At 44.4% G+C, this 27,500-nt stretch overlaps 2 protein-coding genes across 2 annotated transcripts in view; one reads left to right on the forward strand and one right to left on the reverse strand.

The window, feature by feature from the left end:
* LOC139417952 (4-hydroxyphenylpyruvate dioxygenase a) overlaps positions 1 to 8,912 on the forward strand; it is a 19,793-nt gene extending 10,881 nt beyond the window's left edge. Inside the window, exons 10-14 of the mRNA XM_071166974.1 lie at positions 1 to 8; positions 3,781 to 3,852; positions 6,243 to 6,365; positions 6,648 to 6,764; positions 8,623 to 8,912. The exon at positions 1 to 8 is cut by the window's left edge and continues 155 nt beyond it. Coding sequence (XP_071023075.1) covers positions 1 to 8; positions 3,781 to 3,852; positions 6,243 to 6,365; positions 6,648 to 6,764; positions 8,623 to 8,709 — 407 coding nt within the window. The 3' untranslated portion in view covers positions 8,710 to 8,912. The remainder of the gene's footprint in view (positions 9 to 3,780; positions 3,853 to 6,242; positions 6,366 to 6,647; positions 6,765 to 8,622) is intronic.
* Positions 8,913 to 12,567: 3,655 nt separating this feature from the next.
* Positions 12,568 to 27,500, reverse strand: part of LOC139417959 (E3 ubiquitin-protein ligase RNF43-like) — a 223,348-nt gene continuing 208,415 nt past the window's right edge. Inside the window, exons 5-8 of the mRNA XM_071166984.1 lie at positions 21,828 to 21,929; positions 21,112 to 21,385; positions 15,331 to 16,938; positions 12,568 to 14,881 (exon numbers count right to left, since the gene is read on the reverse strand). Coding sequence (XP_071023085.1) covers positions 14,856 to 14,881; positions 15,331 to 16,938; positions 21,112 to 21,385; positions 21,828 to 21,929 — 2,010 coding nt within the window. The 3' untranslated portion in view covers positions 12,568 to 14,855. The remainder of the gene's footprint in view (positions 14,882 to 15,330; positions 16,939 to 21,111; positions 21,386 to 21,827; positions 21,930 to 27,500) is intronic.

Genomic DNA, 27,500 nt, shown 5'->3' on the forward strand with positions numbered 1-27,500 from the left:
AAATCCAGGTCTGTCCCCTGACCTTTAACCTCTTTGTGTGTGTACTTGTGCGTGTCAGGGGAGGACGGCTCATAATAATGGCTGGAATGGAGTAAATGGAACGGTCTGAAATGTGTTATAAGTGTTTCATTCCATTCCATTGATTCCGTTCCAGCCGTTACTACAAATCAGTTTCTCCATTAACCTCTTTCAGCTAGGGGGCACTATTTTTATGTTTGGAAAAATAATGTTCCCAATGTAAACAGCCTATTTCTCAGGACCATATGCTAGAATATGCATATAATTGACAGATTAGGATAGAAAACACTCTAACATAACCCTCTATAACCCTAGTCTGGAAACAGGTGAGTGTTCCCTACATAACCCTCGATAACCCTAGTCTAGAACCAGGTGAGTGTTCCCTACATAACTCTAGTTTGGAACCAGGTGAGTGTTCCCTACATAACCCTCTATAACCGTAGTCTGGAACCAGGTGAGTGTTCCCTTCATAACCCTCTATAACCCTAGTCTGGAACCAGGTGAGTGTTCCCTACATAACCCTCTATAACCCTAGTCTGGAACCAGGTGAATGTTCCCTACATAACCCTCTATAACCCTAGTCTGGAACAAGGTGAGTGTTCCCTACATAACCCTCTATAACCCTAGTCTGGAACCAGGTGAGTGTTCCCTACATAACCCTCTATAACCCTAGTCTGGAACCAGGTGAGTGTTCCCTACATAACCCTCTATAACCCTAGTCTGGAACCAGGTGAGTGTTCCCTACATAACCCTCTATAAACCTAGTCTAGAACCAGGTGAGAGTTCCCTACATAACCCTCTATAACCCTAGTCTGGAACCAGGTGAATGTTCCCTACATAACCCTCTATAACCCTAGTCTGGAACCAGGTGAGTGTTCCCTACATAACCCTCTATAACCCTAGTCTGGAACCAGGTGAGAGTTCCCTACATAACCCTCTATAACCCTAGTCTGGAACCAGGTGAGAGTTCCCTACATAACCCTCTATAACCCTAGTCTGGAACCAGGTGAGTGTTTTTTATTGTTTTCATTTAATAACTATTTTCTTAACTATATTTCTTGAATTGCATTGTTGGTTAAGGGCTTGTAAGTAAGCATTTTCACGGTAAGGTCTACACCTGTTGTATGCGGCACATGTGACAACATTAGAGCTCTGTCAGAGTGACCATCAGATTCTTGGTGGTTCCGAAGAGTCTCGGTGGTTCCGAACCTCTTCCATTTAAGAATGATGGAGACCACTGTGTTCTTGGGGACCTTCAATGCTGTAGAATGTTTTTGGTATCCTTCCCCAGATCTGTGCCTTGACACATTTCTGTCTCGGAGCTCTACGGACAATTCCTTCGACCTCATGGCTTGGTTTTTGCTCTGACATGCACTGTCAACTGTGGGACCTTATATAGATAGGTGTGTACCTGTCCAATCAATTGAATTTCCCACAATCGGACTCCAATCAAGTTGTAGAAACATCTCAAGGATGATCAATGGAAACAGGATGCACCTGAGCTCAATATTGAGTCTTATAGCAAAGGGTCTGATCAGGGAGGAGGTTCTGCCCTGTCCTGTGCTGGTGTGTGTGGACCATGTTAATTCCTTAGTGATGTGGACACAGAGGAACTTAAAGCTCTCGATCTGTTCCACAACAGCCATGTCGTTGTGGATGGGGGCGTTCTCGGCCCTCCATTTCCCGTTGTCCACGATCAGCTTCTTTGTCTTACTGAGGGAGAGGTTGTTATCCTGGCACCACACTGCCAGGCCTCTGACATCCTCACTGTAGGCCGTCTCATCGTCGTCGGTGATCAGGCCTACCACCGCTGTGTCGTTGGCAAATTTAATGTTGGTGTTGGAGTTGTGCGTGGCCACGCTGTTGCGGGTGAACGGGGAGTACAGGAGTGGGGCTGATCACGCATCCGATGGGCCCCCGTGTTGAGGGTCAGTGTGGCAGATTTGTTGTTGCCTACCCTCACCACCTGGGGGAAGCCCATCAGTAAGTCTAGGATCCAGTTGCAGAGGGATGTGTTGTTGCCTACCCTCACCACCTGGGGGAATCCCATCAGTAAGTCTAGGATCCAGTTGCAGAGGGATGTGTTTTTGCCTACCCTCACCACCTGGGGGAAGCCCATCAGTAAGTCTAGGATCCAGTTGCAGAGGGATGTGTTGTTGCCCACCCTCACCACCTGGGGGAAGCCCATCAGTAAGTCTAGGATCCAGTTGCAGAGGGATTTGTTGTTGCCTACCCTCACCACCTGGGGGAAGCCCATCAGTAAGTCTAGGATCCAGTTGCAGAGGGATTTGTTGTTGCCCCAGGGTCCTTAGTTTAGTGATGAGCTTGGACGGCACTATGGTGTTGAATGCTGATCTGTAGTTAATGAACAGTATTCTCACATAGGTGTTCCTTTTGTCCAGGTGGGAGAGGGCATTCTGAAGTGCAATATAATATATATCTGTGGATCTGTTGGGGCGGTATGGGAATTTGAGTGGGTCTAGGGTGTCTGGGATGATGGTGTTGATGTGAGCCATGACCATCTTTTATTAACATTTCATGGCTACAGATTTGACGAGGTGATTTTTACTGGTTACCTTGGCGTTCTTGGGCACTGGGATTATGGTGGTCTGCTTGAAACATGTACCTATTACAGACTGGGTCAGGGAGAGGTTGAAAATGTCAGTAAAGACACTTGCCATCTGGTCAGCGCATGCTCTGAGTACGGGTCCTGGTAATCCGTCTGGGCATTGTGAATGTTAACCTGCTTAAACATCTTACTGACATTGGCTACGGAGAGCATGATCACACAGTCATCTGGAACAGCTGATGCTCTCATGCATGGTTCAGTGTTGCTAGTATCGAAGCGAGCATAGAAGGTATTTTGCTCATCTGGTACGCTCGCGTCACTGGACAGTTTGGGACTGGGTTTCCCGTAATAGTTTGCAACCCCTCCACATCCGATGAGCGTCAGAGCCGGTGTAGTAGGATTTGATCTTGGTCCTGTATTGACGGTTCGTCTGAGTGTTTTGCAGGATTTCTTATAAAATACCGGATTAATGTTCCACTCCTTCAAAGCAGCAGCTCTAGCCTTTAGCACAGTGCGGATGTTGCCTGTAATCCATGGCTTCTGGTTGGGATATGTACGTATTGTCACTGTGGCGACGACGTCGTCGATGCACTTATTGATGAAGCCGGTGACTGATGTGGTATACTCCTCAATGCCATCGGATGAATCCCGGAACATATTCCAGTCTGTGCTAGCGAAACAGTCCTGTAGCTTAACATCCGCTTAATCTCACCATTTCCGTATAGAGCGTGTCACTGGTACTTCCTGCTTTAGTTTTTACTTGTAAGCAGGAATCAGGAGGATAGAGTTATGGTCAGATTTGCCAAGTGGAGGACAGAGGAGAGCTTTGTATGCGTCTCTGTGTGTGGAGTAAAGGTGGTCTAGAGTTTTTTCGCCTCTAGTTGCACAGATGACATGCTGCTAGAAATAAGGTCAAACGGATTTCAGTTTTCCGGCATTCAAGTTACCGGCCACTAGGAGCGCCGCCTCTAGATGAGCATTTTCTTGTTTACTTATGGCCCAGTACAGCTCTTTGATTGAGGTCTTAATGCCATCATCGGTTTGTGATGGTAAATCGACAGCTACGAAGAATACAGATGAAAACTCTCTTGGTAAATAGTGTGGTCTACAGCTTATCATGAGGTATTTTATCTAGCCGCCTGTGTTTATGTGTGTGTCAGGATTTTAGCTTGATTGTGGCCTTATTTCAACAGGAGTATTGTGACTACAATGGAGGGCCTGGTGTCCAGCACATCGCCCTGAACACATCCGACATCATTCAAGCTGTAAGTCAATCATATATTTTCTGACTAAGAAATAAATACAACATTACAGTGCCTTCAGAAAGTATTCATACCCCTTGACTTATTCCACATTTTGTTGTTACAGCCTGAATTCAAAATGAATTAAATCGATTTTTCACCTCACCAATCTTCACACAATATATCATAATGACAAAGTGAAAACATTGTTTTAGAAATGTTTGCAAATTTGTTGATAATGAAATACAGAAATATCTAATTGACATAAGTATTCACACCACAGTGTCAATACTTTGTAGAAGCACCTTTGGCAATGATTAAGAGCTTTCCACACCTGGATTGTGCAACATTTGCCCATTATTGTCTAAATTCTTCAAGCTCTGTCAAATTGATTACTGATCATTGCTAGAGAACCATTTTTACATTTTCAAGTAGATTTAAGTCAAAACTCGGGAACATTGACTGTCTTCTTGGTAAGTAACTCCAGTGTAGACTTGGCCTGGTGTTTTAGGTTATTGTCCTGCTGAAAGGTGAAATAATCTCCCAGAGTCTGGTGGAAAGCAGACTGAACCAGGTTTTCCTCTAGGATTTAGCCTGTGCTTAGCTCCATTCTGTTTCTTTTTTATCCTGAGAAACTCCCCAGTCCTTAATGATTACAATAATACTCATAACATGATGCAGCCACCACTTATAATTGAAAATATGGAGAATTGGATTTGCCCCAAACATAACACTTTGTATTCAGGAAAAAAAACATGAATTGCTTTCCACACATTTTTTGCAGCATTACTTTAGTGCCTTGTTGCAAAGGCACTAAAGTAAAGGCACTATATTTTTTATTCTGTATAGGTTTCCTTTTTTTCACTCTGTCAATTAGGTTAGTATTGTGGAGTAACTACAATGTTGTTGATCCATCCTCAGTTTTCTATCACAGCCATTAAACTGTAACTGTTTTTAAGTCACCATTGGCCGCATGGTGACATTCCTGAGTGGTTTCCTTCCTCTCCGGAAACTGAGTTAGGAAGGACACCTGTATCTTTGTAGTGACTGTGTGTATTGATACACCATCCAAAGTGTAATTAATAACTTCACCATGCTCAAAGGGATATTCAATTCTTATTTGTTTATTTACCGATTAGGTACCCTTCTTTGCGAGGCATTAGAAATCCTCCCTGTGGTTGAATCTGTGTTTGAAATTCACTGCTCGAAATACATATATTGTATGTGTGGTGTACAGAGATAGTCATTCAAAAAATAATGTCAAACACTATTGTTGCACACAGAGTGAGTCCATGGAATTTATTATGTGATTTTGTAAAAGCAAATTTTTATGTTTGCCTTAAAGGGGTTGAATACTTATTGACTCAAAACTTTTCAACTTTACACGTTTTATTAATTTGTAAACATTTTGGAAAAACATAATTCCACTACGACATTATGGATTATTAGGTACCCAACACTCTCAATGTAATCCATTTTAAATTTAGGCTGTAACACGATACTGAAAAAAGTTAAGGGGTGTGAATACTTTCTGAAAGGTACTGTATATCAGTTGAATATTTACAATCCATGCAGATTCATAGCTTTAAAACCTCTTCAGGATTGGTAGGTCCCCTGCGGGACGGTTCAGCTAACGTAGGCTAATGCGATTAGCATGAGGTTGTAAGTAACAAGAACATTTCCCAGGACATAGACATATCTTATATGAGCAGAAACCTTAATTTCTTGTTAGCTACTGTAAATTGGACAGTGCAGTTAGACTATTACAGTGAAAGAATACCATGCTATTGTTTGAGGAGAGTGCACAGTTTTGAACATGAACAGTTATTAATAAGGAAATTAGGCACATTTGGGCAGTCTTGATACAACATTTTGAACAGAAATGCAATGGTTCATTGGATCAGTCTGAAACTATGCATATACACTTCTAGTGGTCAAAATTGCACCTGGGCTGGAACAATACATTTCAAAGATGATGGTACAAAACAAAATTCCCAAAAAACAATAGTTTTTTTTCTTTGCATTATCTTTTACCAGATCTACTGTGTTATACTCTCCTACATTCCTTTCACATTTCCACAAACTTCAAAGTGTTTCCTTTAAATGGTACCAAGAATATGCATATCCTTGCTTCAGGGCCTGAGTTAGGGCAGTAATTTTAGGCGAAAATTGAAAAAAAAGGGCCGATCCTTAAGAGGTTTTAACGGAGACATTCTAAGTAAGCAAGCACAGGCAAGACTTGCCCTAAGACATAGCTGTATACTCTTCCTACTCCATGGCATACAGCTATGTCTCAGGGCAAAAGCAAGCCATTGGAAATACTGCATAACCATCAGCTTCATTCACCCAGTCTTCTTCTCTTGAGTTAAGCAAGTAGTGACAGGCTAAAGATCATCTACCCTGTCTTAAAACAGATCGTGAACCTCCGAGCCCGGGGGATGGACTTCCTGGCAGCCCCTGATGCTTACTATGAGAGCCTGAGGGAGAACCTCAAGACATCCAAGATCAAGGTGAAGGAGGACCTCAAGAGGCTACAGGTATATAGAGCGTCATGTCTTTAATCACATACTGGGGCTCTTTCTCAAGTCATCTTTCTTCGATTCCTCACATCCTCTCCTCTCGATCCTTTCTCAAAACGTATTGAAGGAAAAAGTCCTAGGTTCCTTCTCTCTGACCGTTTTAAGAAGCAAGGCACAAGGAATCGAGGACAGACAACTTGAGAGAGAGCCTGAGTGTAATCTAAATCAGAGCTGATACTTTAAGCTCAGTGTCCAAATGTCCTTATTCATTCTCTCACTGTCTGTCTTGGCTGAGTCAAGGAACTGAAAATCTTAGTTGACTTCGATGACAAGGGCTACCTGCTCCAAATCTTCACCAAACCCGTGCAGGACCGACCAACCCTTTTTTTGGAAGTCATTCAGCGTCACAACCACTTTGTAAGTGATACCAGATACTAGAGACCAGAAGTCAATTAGCTAACCCTTTGATTACGAGGGATTCTCAAATACCTTTCATTGAAAAACCACAAATGCCAGATTCTCAGTCATTCAGCGTCACAACCACTTTGTAAGTAATACCAGATACTAGGAGACCAGAAGTCAATTAGCTTTCCCTCTGATTACGAGGGATTCTCAAATACCTTTAATTTAAAAACCACAAATGCCAGATTCTCAGTCATTCAGCGTCACAACCACTTTGTAAGTAATACCAGATACTAGGAGACCAGAAGTCAATTAGCTTTCCCTCTGATTACGAGGGATTCTCAAATACCTTTAATTTAAAAACCACAAATGCCAGATTCTCAGTCATTCAGGGTCACAACCACTTTGTAAGTGATACCAGATACTAGGAGACCAGAAGTCAATTAGCTTTCCCTCTGATTACGAGGGATTCTCAAATACCTTTCATTTAAAAACCACAAATGCCAGATTCTCAGTCATTCAGCGTCACAACCACTTTGTAAGTGACACCAGATACTAGGAGACCAGAAGTCAATTAGCTTTCCCTCTGATTATGAGGGATTCTCAAATACCTTTCATTGAAAAACCACAAATGCCAGATTCTCAGTCATTCAGCGTCACAACCACTTTGTAAGTGATACCAGATCCTAGGAGACCAGAAGTCAATTAGCTTTCCCTCTGATTACGAGGGATTCTCAAATACCTTTCATTGAAAAACCACAAATGCCAGATTCTCATAGTCAAAATATTATTTTTTGGTGAAATTAAAACTACCTATAAAAGTGGCCCGGTTTCACTTGTATACGTATCTATTGCTATCTCTTTATAGAGGGAGTGTTGTCCAATAGCCCCCATTTCTATATCTCCCACACACAGCCCTTTATAGGGGTAGTGTAGTCCAATAGCCCCCATTTCTCAATCCCTTTCCCTCTCTCTCTCTCCCTCCAACTCTCTCTCTCTCTCTCTCTCTCTCTCTCCCTCCAACTCTCTCTCTCTCTCTCTCTCTCTCCCTCCATCTCGCTCTCTCTCTCTTTCTCTCTCTCTCTTTCTCTCTCTCTCTCCCTCCATGTCTCTCTCTTTCTCTCTCTCTCCCTCCATCTCTCTCTCTTTCTCTTTCTCTCTCATCTCTCTCGCTCTCTCTCTCTCTCTCACTCTCTTTCTCTCTCTCTCTCTCTCTCCTCCATCTCTCTCTCTCTCCCTCTCTCTCTTTCTCACTCTCTTTCTCTCTCTCTCTCTCTCTCTCTCTCTCTCTCTCTCTCTCTCTCTCTCTCTCTCTCACACACATACACAAAGTCCCCACATACCCTTGTATGTTCATAAAACCAGCAACACGTGTGTTCGCTCGCGCGTGTTAACACCTGTTTACCGGCTGCCACCCAGGGCAAACACGAGACAGAGTCATAAACGATAAGGAAATCTATCACAGGTGCAGATTAAAGACCGACTGTAGCAGAGAGACCTGGAACTGAGGTAGAGTTGTGGATTGGGTTTCACCCTGTTCGTTTGGGTTTCTAACCAAGTGGGGCGGCAGGGTAGCCTAGTGGTTAGAGCGTTGGACTAGTAACCGGAAGGTTGCAAGTTCAAACCCCCGAGCTGACAAGCTGTCGTTCTGCCCCTGAACAGGCAGTTAACCCACTGTTCCTAGGACGTCATTGAAAATAAGAATGTGTTCTTAACTGACTTGCCTAGTTAAATAAAGGTAAAATAAAAAAAATGAACTGATGATGTAACAGAGCTTTAATAAATGTGTGTGTGTGTGTGTGTGTGTGTGTGTGTGTGTGTGTGTGTGTGTGTGTGTGTGTGTGTGTGTGTGTGTGTGTGTGTCCCACCACAGGGCTTCGGGGCAGGAAACTTCAAGTCTCTGTTCGAGGCCATTGAGAAGGACCAGGATGCTAGGGGCAACCTGACCGTTTACAACTAATATCACACCACCATTGTACGGCCACACCAACAAAGCCAAGTTCAATACGTTGTACTGAATGTCCGATGTTGTAGGGCTTTGCTTAAAGAGATTTAGAACAGAGATGTAGGACCTATTTTGATAAATGTATGGGACAAGTTGTTGAAAGCAATCTGTGAAATGTCTCTATTCTATGATCAATGCGATTAAATGCCTCAGCTTTCCACCTTTTATCTTTTGTAAGTTAAATGGCAGAATATATCTCGCCAGGGGACCACACAATGATAATTCTGATATATATCTCGCCAGCAGACCACACAATGATAATTCTGATATATATCTGAAAAATGTACATTAATTGAATAACCTAGTTTTACAATGGGATTTGTCAGATAAATACAACAACAACAAAAAACAGGTTCATTTTTTTTTACATAAAATTTAGACCATATTCAGCCACCAGAGGTTTTTACTTCAAAATAATTTATTTGCATATAATTGGAATGAAGCCAGGTGGACACATCTGTGATGGCACATAGTTTCATATAGATATTGTTTCTATACAGAAAACATGTAGTATTTTTCAAAACCTGGACAAAAAATTTAAAAAAAAATGGATAAATATATTAGTAAATAAATATATTAGTGACATATCACCATATTGAAATGTTCTATTATATATAAAACACAACACTTTTATTTAATTTATGTTTTTGTCTTTCTCTTTTTGTACACAAAGCATCCAAAAATATACTGACAGATCCCGTTTCCATAGGGATCGTGTTCTGATAGAAATTTTAAAAAAAAGGCCATTTCATCTCAGTATGCATTCGGAAAAAACAACAAATATAATAAATAATAAAATCACCCAACCAAAATGTTTCAGGGATGTTTCATAGATTTTAAAGTGTTACATTTCATTGTACTGGTCATCGCCATAGTTATATCGCTCTGATTACTTTTCCGTTGAGTTTCAGCAAAAGTGCTGGTTGGTTGTGATTTAGTCATTTTCAGCTCAGGCTGTAGCCTGGAATGCAGAACGTTTTTACAATGTTTGTTTTTGAAGGGAAACATTTGTGGGCGCAGTGTTCAGTCTAGTTTAACCAGGCTATAGGGGACTGTTCAGTCTAGTTTAACCAGGCTATAGGGGACTGTTCAGTCTGGTTTAACCAGGCTATAGGGGACTGTTCAGTCTAGTTTAACCAGGCTATAGGGGACTGTTCAGTCTAGTTTAACCAGGCTATAGGGGACTGTTCAGTCTAGTTTAACCAGGCTATAGGGGACTGTTCAGTCTAGTTTAACCAGGCTATAGGGGACTGTTCAGTCTAGTTTAACCAGGCTATAGGGGACTGTTCAGTCTGGTTTAACCAGGCTATAGGGGACTGTTCAGTCTAGTTTAACCAGGCTATAGGGGACTGTTCAGTCTAGTTTAACCAGGCTATAGGGGACTGTTCAGTCTAGTTTAACCAGGCTATAGGGGACTGTTCAGTCTAGTTTAACCAGGCTATAGGGTACTGTTCAGTCTAGTTTAACCAGGCTATAGGGGACTGTTCAGTCTAGTTTAACCAGGCTATAGGGGACTGTTCAGTCTAGTTTAACCAGGCTATAGGGGACTGTTCAGTCTGGTTTAACCAGGCTATAGGGGACTGTTCAGTCTAGTTTAACCAGGCTATAGGGGACTGTTCAGTCTAGTTTAACCAGGCTATAGGGGACTGTTCAGTCTAGTTTAACCAGGCTATAGGGGACTGTTCAGTCTAGTTTAACCAGGCTGAAGTATTAGCGTGAGACGCTGTCTCCAAAAACACATTAGAAAACGAGTTATGGGTAAATACGGGGCTGTAATCTATAGATTGTCCATGATTTTTGACTGCGTACGATTCCAACACGTTCTCGTAAAGCAAAACCTAGTGAATTGGGTTTAGATTGACGCAGCAGGAACAGAAGGCAGCAAATAACTTAATGTATTAGGTGATTTGATGATCTAAGATCTAAGAATAAACTTCAACCGATCCACAGGAGGTAGTGAATGAAGAGCACACGACTAACCCTTTTTGAAACCTGACTTCCTAAAGGCATAAAGTAAATGGAATAGATGGACTCGTCTCATAACTGGTTCAGAGTGTTACTACCGTCGATCAGCCACGTGACATTTTAAAGGTTGTTGTTTTATAAGTGCTTCCAACTATTTAGAAAATACTCTGTGGATCAATGGGTTTATTCATTTTCAATGTTTACCTCGGACGCAATACTGAGCCTCAATACAGTCTCCTTGCACACGTCCACTGAGCCTCCATGTATTCAAATACAGTAAGAACTCAAATATATTGGAGGAGATATGCAGTACCAGTCAAAAGTTTGGGCACACCTACTCATTCAAGGGTTTTTCTTATTTTTTTTAAAAACTGTTTTTCACATTGTAGAATAATAGTGAAGACATCAAAACTATGAAATAACACATATGGAATCATGTAGTAACCCAAAAAGTGTTAAACAAATCAAAATATATTTTAGATTTTAGATTCTTCAAAGTAGCCACCCTTTGCCTTGATGATAGCTTTGCACACTCTTGGCATTCTCTCAACCAGCTTCACCTGGAATGCTTTTCCAACAGTCTTGAAGAAGTTCCCTCATATGCTGAGCACTTGTTGGCTGCTTTTCCTTCACTCTGCGGCGGTCCAACTCTTCCCAAACCATCTCAATTAGGTTGAGGTTGGGTGATTGTGGAGGTCAGGTCATCTGATGCAGCAATCCATCACTCTCCTTGGTCAAATAGCCCTTACACAGCCTGGAGGTGTGTTTAGGGTCATTGTCCTGTTGAAAAACAAATGATAGTTCCACTAAGCGCAAACCAGATGGGATGGCGTATCGCTGCAGAATGCTGTGGTAGCCATGCTGGTTAAGTGTGCCTTCAATTCTAAATAAATCACTGACAGTGTCACCAGCAAAGCACCATCACACCACCACCATGCTTCACGGTGGGAACCACACATGCGGAGATCATCCGTTCACCTACTCTGGGTCTCACAAAGACACTGCGGTTGGAACCAGAAATCTCAAATTTGGGCCAAGCAGTTCCACCGGTAAAATATTCAGTGCTCGTGTTTCTTGGCCCAAGCAAGTCTCTTCTTCTCATTGGTGTCCTTTAGTAGTGGTTTCTTTACAGCAATTTGACCATGAAGGCCTTATTCTCCTCTGAACAGTTGATGTTATGAGATGTGTCTGTTACTTGAACTTTGTGAAAAATGTATTTGGGCTGCAATTTCTGAGGCTGGTAACTCTAATGAACTTATCCTCTGCAGCAGAGGTAACTCTGGGTCTTCCTTTCCTGTGGTGGTCCTCATGAGAGCTAGTTTCATCATAGCTCTTGATGGTTTTTGCAACTGCACTTGAATAAACTTTCAACGTTCTTAAAATGTTCTGTATTGACTGACCTTCATGTCTTAAAGTAATGATGGACTGTTGTTTCTCTTATTTGTGCTGTTCTTGCCATAATATGGACTTGGTCTTTTACCAAATAGGGCTATCTTCTGTATACCACCCCTACCTAGTCACAGTCATCTACAAGACCCTGCTAGGTAAAGTCCCCCCTTATCTCAGCTCGCTGGTCACCATAGCATCTCCCACCTGTAGCACACGCTCCAGCAGGTATATCTCTCTAGTCACCCCCAAAACCAATTATTTCTTTGGCCGCCTCTCCTTCCAGTTTTCTGCTGCCAATGACTGGAACGAACTACAAAAATCTCTGAAACTGGAAACACTTATCTCCCTCACTAGCTTTAAGCACCAACTGTCAGAGCAGCTCACAGATTACTGCACCTGTACATAGCCCACCTATAATTTATTTTTTTGTATGTGTCGAACTGCTTTGCTTTATCTTGGCCAGGTCGCAATTGTAAATGAGAACTTGTTTTCAACTTGCCTACCTGGTTAAATAAAGGTGAAATAAAAAATAAAAAACAACACATCTGATTGGCTCAAACGAATTAAGAAGGAAAGAAATTCCACAAATTAACTTTTAACAAGGCACACCTGTTAATTGAAATTCATTCCAGGTGACTACCTCATGAAGCTGGTTGAGAGAATGCCAAGTGTGTGCAAAGCTGTCATCAAGGAAAAGGGTGGCTACTTTGAAGAATCTCAAATATAAAATATATTTGGATTTGTTTAACACTTTTTTGGAGTTACTACATGATTCCATAGGTGTTATCCCATAGTTTTGACGTCTTTACTATTATTGTACAATGTAGAAAATAGTAAAAATACAGAAAAACCCTTGAATGAGTAGGCGTGTCCAAACTTTTGACTGGTACTGTATAACTACACACATTTAATCTCCTGGGATGTTGGATCCAAGTGAGACATTCAGGGAAAGGGCTTGACTGACCGAGCGGCACCAGGCTTCTATTTAAGGCAGGAGGTTTGTTCGGTAAATGTTTGGTCGTGAATAATGTTATGTTCCCAAAGTTGAATGAATTATGAATTATCATGGCTTTCCTCCAGTTATTACATAGTAATTCTGTATATAATATTTTGCTACAATGTTTAAGATAAGGGCACCCCTGGTGAGCTATAGCTGCTGGTAGATGGGATATGGAAAGGAGACAATATCCTTGCTGGTGGACAACGATAGGGTTGTGTAATAGGTGATGGGGTTAAAGGTCAGGGGTCAGGGGTGAAGAGCAGACGACATGGTTCATGTCCTTTCTGAGCCGAGCGAAGTTCCACCCACGCTGCTGTTCTGGTGGCAGACCTCCCTTTAGGTTCAAATAGAATTTGAAATATTTCACATACTTGAGCATTTGCATATTTTATCCTTACTGGAGTGCACGCCAGATGGGCGGGGTTTACATTTTTTAGGACTATACCATTGGTCCCATGGAGCCAGGTAAGCTGAATCAAGCACAGCTACAGTATTTGAAATATGTCAAATACAGTTTGAACCCAGGTCTGTGTGGAGGGCCCCTCCCATCCTTCACTGGCCACCAAACCAGCGCTCAGGTCAAACATACTACGTAACCACTGGCAACATGAGAAATGACATGAGCAATAACATATATTATATAATATATAATAACATAGATCAGTCTGGTTCTTTCTTTTAACGATGAAAAACACAATTACAAAATAAAAAAAATATATGTTTTTACCGAACCAAAAAACACATTAAATGTGATGGAAACAGCTGCCATTATTGAATGAACCAACACAAGTCCCCGTACTAGCCTCTAATGACCTCTCAGGATGACCTTTCAGGATGACCTTTCAGGATGACCTCCCAGGATGACCTTTCAGGATGCTCACTGCTTGTAGGTCCAGCTAAGAAAATAACTGTTCTCCCCTAATGATAAGTTTCTTGTCTCTTTTCCGTAGCTCTGAGTACCTTAGTAAAACCCACCCCGAAGGGAAACATTTCTGAATCTGATTTGAGTTAGGCTGGAAAGAGCAAGAAACCTCCATGTATGGGTGTCGTACATGATCCAATGCTCGTCTACATTCTGTTTCTACACAAATAAAGGACTTTAAGGATATTAAGTATTACTGAGTAGTACCTCATAGTATAATTGATTAAGTACTCAATCAACCACTCAAGGAATCAGACATCCAATATGTCCGTGTGATTTCTAATGAGGGAGATAGTTGGGGAATGTCGTGATGTGAATCGAGGCTCAAGCCCTGAGCAGTGATCATTCCTTGTGGTCACTAAGGCAACCTGGGAACTTGTTGGTATTGAATTATTCCTGTAATTTACAAAACAAAATAAAAACAAGACAAAAAACATTTCCAGCATCTCCCAGTCAGTCTCCATCTTGAAACACAATCACTAAGCAACAACAAAACTCCCAATCAAACACATTGAAATACTGGAATTCAACAATGAATTAGAGCAATTTGAGGTCCATACATGACTTGTGCTTATTGTTTGAATTGATGGTCAAAATAAATAAACTTCAAAACAATCAGAATCTCGTAGACTCATTTTGATCGTTGTGGGACAGACGGAACTCTGAGCACTGACTGGGGGATTCTTGGAAGTGTAGTCTGAATGCAGCTATTAAATGTGGAATTATTTGGAAGACTTGAGAAACATGGCCGCGCGATGATGTGTTTGTCCGTTCCGGCTCCTGTGTACGTAGCAGCGTGAAGTTGGGGATGCAACTCGCGAGTCCTCACACGCCGGACTCCTCCTCGGATCCTGGAGGTAGAGAAAAAGACGACATTTTACCTCTCCAATGCACATGAGACATGACACACAGGATGTCAGGAAGAACGACACACATGGGGCTCTTCCTCAATTCCTCTCTCCTCACCTTCTTTCCCAAAATGCAATTCATTCAACTTCCCTCCAATTAGGTTGATACGGAGGTGAGGAGATAGAATGCAAAAGAAGCACGGAAAGACAAATTGAGCTTAAGACATAAAAACGATGACCTTATATAATACCATTCCTATGGGGAAAACGATGACCTTGGAGAACACCATTCCTATGGGGAAAGCTATGACCTTGGAGAACACCATTCCTATGGGGAAAGCTATGACCTTGGAGAACACCATTCCTATGGGGAAAGCTATGAACAAGACGGCAGTTGTTCACATCATATGTAGCTATATAAAAAAAAGTTTAAGGACTGGTTGAACACCCACCCTGATTATTGTGTAATGTTTGGCAGTATAAACATAAGTCTGTGTTGTGGTCGTCCCCTGGGCTGTGGGGACCGTGGTGGCGCCTGCTGGATGGGGGTGGGGTTATGTCCATAGGGACCCCAAGCCCGGGCCCCAGCAGCTGGGGCTCAGAGTGGGCCTGCTGCACCCGCTTCTGCCACACCACATGGTGGGGCCCTCCACAGCAGGGCCAGTCCTCTAGGCCCCCCAGGGGCCTCATTCCTCCAGAGTCCAGGATGAGGGGCACAGGCATGGAGAGCAGAGCGGGGGGCAGGTCGGGCGGGGGGCAGCAGTAACCCTGGTCATAGTGGATGTGGATGCTACAGTCGTCCTGCAGGTCCAGGTTCTGTTGGAAACGCACTGAGGGGCCGTCGAGCACACAGTCGCCCAGCCGGCCCGCCCTCCGGTGGTGGTGGCCCCCGTGGCTGTGGTCCTGGTGACAGCAGGTGGGTGGGGGTGGTAAGGGGGCTGGGGTTACCAGGACTGGAGGGGGGCCTGAGGGGTGGCTGAGGTCATGGCCCTGACCCTCTGTCCCGTGGCCATGGGCCCCTCTACTGTCTGTGTGGTCTGCCTTAGGGCAGTGACAGGGGCTGTCTTTCAGAGGGCATACTGGGGAATCTTTGTCCAGAGCCAGGGGAGATCCTGACTCACGGCCAAAAGCAGTAGCCCCCAGCTCCTCGTCCGACCCCCTGCCTGGCCCCTGGCCCTGGGCGTGCTCCCTCTCCCCTTCCTCTCGGTAGTGGTGGTGACGGTGGCGGTGGTAGTGGACGTGGCTAAACACAGCTTGCTGCTGTTCCTCAGAGCACCCTCCTCTTCTTCCTCCTCCTCCTCGTCCTCTGTCTCTGTTCACCACTGAGTCCAGGGACCTGGGTCTCTGGGCCCCTGCCTCCATGCTGTCCCTGCGGCCTGTCGGTCCCGGTCCCGGCCCGTAGTACACAAACGGATCATAGTCACTGCTCAGGGAGCTGCGGAACGTGGACCAGCTACCATACACACCCTGCAGGGACACGTCAGTACAGTTGAGGACCGAGTCACTGGAGGAGCCGTGACAGGGGCCAGAGCTAGAGTCACTGGCCGGCCCATCAGCCAGGTAGCCACTGTGCTCTGTCCGGTAGCTCCCCCCAGAGCAGCTGCCCCCCTCGTTCCCCCGGCTGTGGGCTCCCCCTGCGGAGGCGCGGGGAGCAGAGGAGGGGGCGTGGTGGAGCCTGGAACTGGAAGCGCTGCGCTGGGAAGGGCAGCCGGAGCGGTATGCGTGGCAGGAGCGGCGGGGCCCGGGGCCGTAGTGGGTCTCCATAGGGTGGCCTGCTGTCTTGCAGCTGCCCCCGGCTCTGTGGGGCCTTCCGGGGCCCTCTGCAGGGTGGAGGTATCCGCAACCAGGGCCCAGGGGCCGACTAGGGAGGAAGCGGTGAGTCTGGGGGTCCAGAGGCGGGGAGCCGCTATAGTGGCCCAGGGAGGGGTATGGACCAGAGGGACCGCGGGGGTAGTGAGGCCTCATGGAGAAGGGGATGGGGTGGGTGTGGAGGAAACCCTGGCTGTGCTCGGGGGTCTGCTGTAGTCTGGTCCTCCGTGGCTGTCCAGACAGCTCTGAACCTGTGGAGCATTACAACACACGGTCAGACAGACAGGCTACACAGACAGACAGACAGGCTACACAGACAGACATACAGACAGACAGACCAGAGGAGGCTGCTGAGGGGAGGATGGCTCATAATAATGTCTGGAATGGAGTGAATGCCAGGATGTATCTGATCTCATTCCAATCCAGCCATTACAACGAGCCTTTCCTCCACAATGACAGACAGACAGACAGACAGACAGACAGACAGACAGACAGACAGACAGGATACACAGACAGACAGACAGACAGACAGACAGACAGACAGACAGACAGAGACAGACAGACACACAGGATACACAGGATACACAGACAGACAGACAGACAGACAGACAGACAGACAGACAGACAGACAGACAGACAGAGACAGACAGACAGACAGACAGACAGACAGACAAGCAACACACACACAGCGTGTAAAACTGTATTTTCACTGTATAATTCCCTTATCCAGTATAATAGTAATACATCTGAAGAGTGGGTAAAGGTTATTGTGCTTCCTCCTCTTAGGCCCACTGTAGAGCTCCCCTATTTTATTTGTTATTTATTTTCTATTGAACCTTTATTTAACCAGGAAGGGCTCATTGAGATTTAACATCTCCCTTTCAAGAGCGTCCTGGCCAAGATAGGCAGCACCAAGTCATTACAAAAATTACAGACAAACAAAATGGACAAACTACAAGTAATCAAGTAAAAACCATTGACCAAAAACCCTCGTGGTTATGTCATGATGTTGACCACAAACCCTCGTGGTTATGTCATGATGTTGACCACAAACCCTCGTGGTTATGTCATGATGTTGACCACAAACCCTCGTGGTTATGTCATGATGTTGACCACAAACCCTCGTGGTTATGTCATGATGTTGACCACAAACCCTCGTGGTTATGTCATGATGTTGACCACAAACCCTCGTGGTTATGTCATGATGTTGACCACAAACCCTCGTGGTTATGTCATGATGTTGACCAAAAACCCTCGTGGTTATGTCATGATGTTGACAAGAACAGAGATCTACAAACATCGCATTACAAAGAGATTGAGCTCCTGAAATCTATGAAGAACAGAGATCTACCAACATGGCATTTACAAAGAGATTGAGCTCTAGAGCAAACAAATGATATGGTTTTTAAACCATGGGGAAGGAACTGTGATAGGGTAGGAAACAGGAGGAGGTATGTCTTCTGATTTAATGGTTTGATTGTTAACTGATTGGGGAGTGATGATTTTCACCTGTGAGGGGAGAAGGAGAGAAAAGAAACACACAGGATACACACACACACAGGATAATGGTATCTGTAACACTCCCACCCTTAAAAGAGCAACCTTAGCTGGGATTGCGATCACAGTATAAAGGAATACTCACAACAACAAAGCAACAACCTTGCAAAACATACAACAATCATTATACACGATACAAAAACTCATAATTGCTTACTCACTACTGGGGCTGGAATCCTTCGCAGAAGAATAGCCTCGACGACTGTATCGACACTATTGGTGCTGCTAAGTATGTAACCAAGTTGGACCTCTTAAAAGGTTACTGGCAGGTTCCGTTAACTTCACGTGCTTCAGAGATTTCTGCCTTTGTGACCCCAGACAACTTCCTACAGTACTCAGTCATGGCTTTTGGGATGCGAAATGCACCAGCCACTTTCCAACGACTGGTTAACTCCGTATTAGCTGGCATTCCTAACTGTAGTGCATACCTTGATGACCTAGTGATTTATTCGTCTGAGTGGTCAGATCATGTTGACTTGCTAAGTATGTGAACGGTTGGCAGCTGCTTCTCTAACCCTGAACTTGGCAAAGTGCGAGTTTGGGAAGGCTACTGTTACCTATCTCGGTAAAGAGGTTGGCCATGGACAGGTGCGCCCTGTTGATGCCAAGGTCTTGGCTATAACTGCATTCCCTGCACCTACCACCAGACGAGAGCTACGCCGCTTTTTAGGGATGGTTGGCTACTACCGTAGCTTCTGTAAAAATTTCTCTGCGGTAGTTGCTCCATTGACTGATTTGCTCAGTCCGGCAAGACCATTTGTGTGGTCCCCTGATTGTAAGAGAGCTTTTGAATCAGCGAAAGCACTCTTATGTAGTACCCCTGTACTTGCTGCTCCGGATTTTGAACAACCGTTCAAGCTTGAGGTAGATGCTAGTGCCAGAGGTGCTGGTGCTGTTCTACTGCAGCAGGACCAGAGTGGAGTAGATCATCCTGTTTGTTATTTTTCCCGTAAATTTAATAAATGTCAAACAAACTATGCGACAATAGAACAAGAAGCTCTTGCTTTGTTGTTGGCTCTGCAATACTTTGAAGTATACATTGGTTCCAGTGCCCAGTGGCCGTATATACTGACCATAACCCCTTAGTTTTTCTCCACCGTATGTACAACCAGAACCAGCGCCTTATGCGTTGGGCGCTGATTGTACAGAATTATAATTTGGAGATCCGCCACAAAAAGGGTTCAGATAATGTGTTGGCAGATGCTTTGTCTCGTGTGTAATGATTTTTGTATGTTTTGGTTGACTTTGTTATTGTTGTGAGTATTCATGGTAATACTGTGGTCGCAACCACTAGGGTTGCTCTTATAAGGGTGTTACGGATACAGTTATCCTGTGTGTGTGTGTTTCTTTTCTCTCCTTCTCCCCTCACAGGTGAAAATCATCACTCCCCAATCAGTCAACAATCAACCCATCAATCAGAAGACACACCTCCTCCTGTTTCCTACCCTATCACAGTTCCTTCCCCATGGTTTAAAAACCCCATCATTTGTTTGCTCTAGAGCTCAATCTCTTTGTAATGCCATGTTGGTAGATCTCTATTCTTTATAGATTTCAGTAGCTCAATCTCTTTGTAATGCCATGTTGGTAGATCTCTGTTCTTTATAGATTTCAGTAGCTCAATCTCTTTGTAAATGCCATGTTGGTAGATCTCTGTTCTTTATAGATTTCAGTAGCTCAATCTCTTTGTAATGCCATGTTGGTAGATCTCTGTTCTTTATAGATTTCAGTAGCTCAACCTCTTTGTAAATGCCATGTATGTAGATCTCTGTTCTATATAGATTTCAGTAGCTCAATCTCTTTGTAAATGCCATGTTGGTAGATCTCTGTTCTATATAGATTTCAGTAGCTCAATGTCTTTGTAAATGCCATGTTGGTAGATCTCTGTTCTTTATAGATTTCAGGCTCTCAATCTCTTTGTAATGCCATGTCTGTAGATCTCTCTCTTTGCGTCTTAACCTCTTCTTTTGTTTGAGCACCTTCAAATCACTTTGTCATCTCCTGTGAGTATTGTTTTGGTTATGGTGTTTGTTTGTTGCTGGTGGGAAAAGGGGGAAACCAAGACAAGTCGCCCATGGGCATACACTACCCGTAGGTGAACTAAATACACTAGTTAGAACTGGGCGGACCACCCACTGTATTTTGGTTAGTTAGTTAGCTGTTGTTGAAATAGGCTAGTCTAGCTTAGGGGTGTTTTGAATACTTATTGTTTCTTTCCTTGGGTCCAGCTCAGCCCCTTTTTCCTGCTCCCCCCATTACCGTGTGTTTATAAATAAACCCTGAGTTTGACGGTATTATTTTGGTTGTCGTGGTTATTTCGTTCACACTTACTTTGTCACAATTATAATTTACATGAGTTATGTTACGGGTCTCACTACCATCCCCCCCTAGACTGTCGGGCCAAAAGGGATTTGTAACACCCATGATGTTGACCACAAACACTTGTGGCTATGTCATGTCCTTACCCATGATGTTGACCACAAACACTCGTGGCTATGTCATGTCCTTACCCATGATGTTGACCAAAAACCGTCGTCGCTATGTCATGTCCTTACCCATGATGTTGACCACAAACACTCGTGGCTATGTCATGTCCTTACCCATGATGTTGACCACAAACCCTCGTGGTTATGCCATGTCCTTACCCATGATGTTGACCAAAAACCCTCGTGGCTATGTCATGTCCTTACCCATGATGTTGACCACAAACACTCGTGGCTATGTCATGTCCTTACCCATGATGTTGACCAAAAACCCTCGTGGCTATGTCATGTCCTTACCCATGATGTTGACCACAAACACTCGTGGCTATGTCATGTCCTTACCCATGATGTTGACCACAAACACTCGTGGCTATGTCATGTCCTTACCCATGATGTTGTGCATGCAGAGGGGACAGGTGCGGTGCTGCAGTAGCCAGGGGTCCACACACTCCTTATGGAACTCATGAGCACACGAGATGATCCTCAGGTCCTGTCCATCCAGGAACTCATCCAGACAGATGGCACAGACGGGGCTGGAGTTAGAGCTGCTATTAGACCCCCAGCCCCCACGGTGGCGCTGTGAGCCCCCGCAGCCCTGAGAGCTGTACATGCGCGTCTCCAGACGACTGATGGCTCGCATCGTCTGCTGGTGGACTGAGTCCTGTGGTCGTAGAGGAACAAGCCGTGTGGGACGGAGGTTAGAGAACCTCAGAATGGACTGAGACGGGTCAAAGTTCAAATTTCAGGGAGATTTTTCTGGTGAATGTTTCAGCTGTATATACAGTGGCCACTATCCTTAGTGTTTGGTCTACAGGACTTATGCTAAACCACTTTTAAGATGGCTGTATTCTGCAGAGATAAAGACAAACCACTTTTAAGATGGCTGTATTCTGCAGAGATAAAGACAAACCACTTTTAAGATGGCTGTATTCTGCAGAGATAAAGACAAACCACTTTTAAGATGGCTGTATTCTGCAGAGATAAAGACAAACCACTTTTAAGATGGCTGTATTCTGCAGAGATAAAGACAAAGCAGAGATAAAGACCTTGGTATTGATAGATAAAGACAGATACATTGAGACTGGTGTTGTTGACTGACTCACCCAGGTTCTGCTGGACTTGCATCGATACCGGAAAGCAAAGATCGAAACGATGGCCAGAATAGCAAGGACTATAGTGAGCAGGACAACAACATCATAGTGGGCCTGGAAAGTGAGAGAGAGGAGAGAGAGAAATGAGAGAGACAGAGCGAGGAGAGAGAGACAGAGAGAGGAGAGAGAGACAGAGAGAGAGGAGAGGGAGAGAGAGAGAGGAGAGAGAGAGACAGAGAGAGAATCAAATCAAATGTATTTATATAGCCCTTCGTCCATCAGCTGATATCTCAAAGTGCTGTACAGAAACCCAGCCTAAAACCCCAAACAGCAAGCAATGCAGGTGTAGAAGCAATACAGGTGTAGATACACAAGTGGTTATCTCCACCCTGCTACCACGAAAATACTTCCACCCTGTCACCATACAGCCGGTAAACGCAAGTATTTCCCGTGACTCTGCCTCAAAACCAAATGTTTTCCTGGCCCACCACTCCACCCTGGACTTGAACAGCCTTTATGACCAGGTCCACCTATACAAGGCAGCAGTGCCCACCTTCGCCCGGACTCTAAAGGACATCGCTCTCAAACGTATCCCCAACACTTCACACAGGAGCAACAGATCAATAGACACCCCGCCCAGACCAGCGAGACCCCCCCTAGACCTATACATAGAGGACCCACGCTGAGAGGACTTACATCCAGACCACAACACCACCAGACACATACACACCCCAACCAATCAACACCCCCCCATATCAACCATGCCCACACCCCATTTAGGCCCCCTAAGATCAGACCTATGCCCCTCCTGCCCACCCCATGCACCCCACCCCCGCAAAGAGGGCCTCAACATGGAAGTCACACATACGCCCAGGTCGTGAGCAGGCAAACAGGCCCAACCCCCACTCTTACACAAGCCCAAGCCAAGATGCTCAGATGCTCAGCAGGCTCTGCTCAGCAGGCTCTGCTCACACTTACTGGTCTGAGGCCAAACCACACGACCAACAACATTGGACACTTTATGGAACACAAAGCCTTCACTTCTCACCCTGGAATATCCAAGGCCTGAGGTCATCTGCCTTTGGCCTAAAGAGCAGGAACCTGGACTTCACCAAATAAATCAGAAATACAGACATTATCATCCTACAAGAAACATGGTATAGAGAAGACGGACCCACTGGTTGCCCTCTAGGGTACAGAGAGCTGGTAGTCCCATCCACCAAACTACCAGGTGTGAAACAGGGAAGGGACTCAGGGGGTATGCTAATTTGGTATAGAGCAGACCTAACTCACTCCATTAAATTAATCAAAACAGGAACATTTTACATTTGGCTAGAAATTCAAAAGGAAATGATCTTAACAGAGAAAAATGTCCTCCTGTGTGCTACCAATATCCCCCCACTAGAATCCCCATACTTTAACCTCTTGAGTGTAGGGGGCAGTATTTTGATGTTTGGATGAAAAACATAACCAAATGAAACTGCCTATTTCTCAGGCCCAGAATCTAGAATATGCATATAATTGATTAGGATTAGGATAGAAAACACTCTAAAGTTTCCAAAACTGTCAAAATATTGTCTGTGAGTATAACAGAACTGATATTGCAGGCGAAAACCTGAGTAAAATCCAAAGAGGAAGTGCCTTCTATTTTGAAAGCTCCCTGTTTCATTGCATGCCTTCCCTCCATTTAAAGGAGGGATTTCTGAAAATAACGCGCCAACCAAATGGAGGTATTTTGGATATAAAAATCATATTTATGGAACAAAAGGAACATTTATTGTGTAACTGGGAGTCTCGTGAGTTCAAACATCCGAAGATCATCAAAGGTAAGCGATTCATTTGATTGCTTTTCTGACGTTCTACTTTGCTGCTAGCTGTTTGAAATGTTTTGTCTGCTGAGAGAGATGTCCTTACATAAACGCTTGGATTGGTTTCGCCGAAAAGCTTTTTTGAAAGCTGACATGCCAGGTGGATTAACAACAAGCTAAACTGTGTTTTTGCTGTATTGCACTTGTGATTTCATGAAAATTAAATATTTTTAGTAATTTAATTTGAATTTGGCGCTCTGCAATTCAGCGGTGGTTGACGAAAAATGATCCCGCTAAAGGGATGCGCCAAGAAGTTAATGAAGCTTCTCCATCCTGGAGGGGGAAATCATTTCCAGGCTTAGGGACATGTACTAGTCTGTGGCGACCTAAATGCCAGAACTGGACAAGAACCTGACACCCTTAGCACACAGGGGGACAAACAACTACCTGGATGACAGCATTCACTCCCCCATATGCCCCCCTACAGTCTAACAGAGCAATACTCAATCATGAGGTATCAAAGCCAAAGGAACTGAGTAACACTAAGAAATGCTATAGATGGAAAGAATGCAGTTTGGAAACCTACCAAAAAACAATTAGGCAACAACAAATTAAATCCATTTTAGACAATTTCCTGGGTAAAACGTTCCACTGTTATAGTGAAGGTGTAAACTTGGCAGTAGAAAATCTTAGCAGTATATTTGACCTTTCAGCTTCCCTATCAAATCTAAAAATCTCAAATAGAAAACCGAAGAAAATGAACAACAATGACAAATGGTTTGATGAAGAATGCAAAAATCTAAGAAAGAAATTGAGAAACCTGTCCAACCAAAAACATAGAGACCTGGAAAACCTGCGTCTACGCCTTCACTATGGTGAATCACTAAAACATTACAGAAAGACCAATTTGACCCAAATAACTACTGTGGGATATACGTCAACAGCAACCTTGGGAAATCCTCTGCATTATCATTAACAGCATTAACAGCAGACTCGTACATTTCCTCAGTGAAAACAATGTACAGAGAAAATGTCAAATGTGCTTTTTACCAAATTACCGTACAACAGACCACGTATTCACCCTGCACACCCTAAATGACAAACACACAAACCAAAACAAAGGCAAAATCTTCTCATGCTTTGTTGATTTCAAAAAAGCCTTAGACTCAATTTGGCATGAGGGTCTGCTATACAAATTGATGGAAATTGGTGTTGGGGGGAAAACATACGACATTATAAAATCCATGTACACAAACATGTGGTTAAAATTGGCAAAAAACACATATTTCTTTCCACAGGGCCGGGGGGTGAGACAGGGCTGCAGCTTAAGCCCCACCCTCTTCAACATATATATCAACGAATTGGCGCGGGCACTAGAAAAGTCTGCAGCACCCGGCCTCACCCTACTAGAATCTGAAGTTAAATGTCTACTGTCTGCTGATGATCTGGTGCTTCTGTCACCAACCAAGGAGGACCTACAGCAGCACCTAGATATTCTGCACAGATTCTGCCAGACCTGGACAATAACACAATTAGACCCAACCAAATCATGAGAAAACAAAAAGATAATTACTTGACACATTGGAAAGAATTAACAAAAAAACAGAGCAAACTAGAATGCTATTTGGCCCTAAACAGAGAGTACACAGTGGCAGAATACCTGTCCACTGTGACTGACCCAAACTTAAGGAAAGCTTTGACTATGTACAGACTTAGTGAGCATAGCCTTGCTATTGAGAAAGGCCGCCATAGACAGACCTGGCTCTCAAGAGAAGACAGGCTATGTGCACACTGCCCACAAAATGAGGTGGAAACTGAGCTGCACTTCCTAACCTCCTGCCCAATGTATGACCCTATTAGAGACACATATTTCCCTCAGATTACACATATCCACAAAGAATTCGAAAACAAACCCGATTTTGATAAACTCCCATATCTACTGGGTGAAATTCCACAGTGTGCCATCACAGCAGCAATATTTGTGACCTGTTGCCACAAGAAAAGGGCAACCAGTGAAGAACAGACACCATTGTAAATACAACCCATATTTATTCTTATTTGTTTTCTCCTTGTGTACCCTTATTATTATGACGTCGGCGATCGGGAGCACCTGGCGGTTAAGTTTGCATTAGAGGAGTGGAGACACTGGCTGGAGGGCGCCAAGGAACCATTTGTCATCCTCACCGACCATCGGAACCTACAGTACATACGGACAGCGAGGAGACTGAATCCGCGCCAAGCCAGGTGGACACTTTTCTTCAACAGGTTCGACTTCATGCTGACCTAGCGCACACGTTTGGAGAACATCATGGCCAATGCTCTGGTCCCATAACTACGATTCGGGAGACGTTCCTGTTCAGAGGGCACCCATAAACCCAACCTCCCGAGTCGTGGGTCCAGTGGTTTGGGACGTAGATGTGGACATCCACCAGCCTCTAGAGGGAGAAGGGAAGCTCCTGCCACTCAGCAACCTTGGTCTATCCATTGACTTTGTAACCAATCTCCCCCGCTCTGATGGTTAGTGGATAGATTTTCCAAGGCATGTCGATTAATCCCTCTTCCTGGTCTCCTCACTGCTCTTCCAGCAGGTCTTCTGGCTGTATGGCTTCCCAGAGGACATCGTCTCCAACCGTGGCCCCCAATTTATATCACGAGTTTGGAGGGCCTTCTTGGAGAAGCTCGGGGTCACGGTCAGCCTCACCTCCGGGTACCGGCCCCAGTCAAACGGGCAGGTGAAAAGGATGAAGCAGGAGCTGGGGAGGTTCCTGACGAGTCACTGTCAGGATTGGCAGCGTGAGTGGGCACAATTCCTTCACTGGGCAGAGTACCCCATAAACTTGCTAAGTCACTCCTCCACTGGGTTGAACCCCTTCCAGTGTGTTTTGGGTTTCCAGCCGGTCCTGGCCCCGTGGACCCCGGGCCAGACCGCTCGGTCGGCATCGTCCTGCGGCTAAAGCCGCGCGTCGGGGGTGGATACTGTCACATCTTCTCCTGCTCCCCCCCTCCAAATACTAACCACCGGTCCTGGGATTCATCATTACGCATACCTGGCACTCATCATTACGCACACCTGGCACTCATCATTACGCTCACCTGTTAATCATTATGATTCACACCTGGAATTTATTTACCTTCATAATTTCCTTCCCTTTATACAGTGGGGCAAAAAAGTATTTAGTCAGCCACCAATTGTGCAAGTTCTCCCACTTAAAAAGATGAGAGAGGCCTGTAATTTTCCTCATAGGTACACTTCAACTATGACAGACAAAATGAGAAAGAAAATCAAGAAAATCACATTGTAGGATTTTTAATGAATTTATTTGCAAATAAAGGCTAGCTTTTTCAAACAGAAATTTGCAGTCTGTAGCACATACTCCAAAACGTTCTGGGAAGTTCTGTAAAGTCCATGGAGAATAAGAGCACCTCCTCCCAGCTGCCCATTGAGGCTAGGAAACACTGTTACCACCGAAAAATCCACGATAATTGAGAATTTCAATAAGCATTTTTCTACGGCTGGCTATGCTTTCCACCTGGCTACCCCTACCCCGGTCAACAGCTATGCACCCCCCACAGCAACTTGCCCCAGCCTCCCCAAATTTCTCCTTCACCCAAATCCAGATAGCTGATGTTCTGAAAGAGCTGCAAAATCTTGACTCCTACAAATCAGCCCGGCTAGACAATCTGGATCCTCTCTTTCTAAAATTATCCGCTGCAATTGTTTCAACCCCTATTACTAGCCTGTTCAACCTCTCTTTCGTATCGTCTGAGATACCCAAAGATTGTAAAGCTGTCTCCCCCTCTTCAAAGTTGGAGACACGAGACCCAAACTGTTACAGACCTATATCCATCCTGCCCTGCCCTGCCCTGCCTCTAGACC

This window comes from Oncorhynchus clarkii, chromosome 10 (genome assembly GCF_045791955.1).
Source record: "Oncorhynchus clarkii lewisi isolate Uvic-CL-2024 chromosome 10, UVic_Ocla_1.0, whole genome shotgun sequence".
Lineage (NCBI taxonomy): Eukaryota > Metazoa > Chordata > Actinopteri > Salmoniformes > Salmonidae > Oncorhynchus > Oncorhynchus clarkii.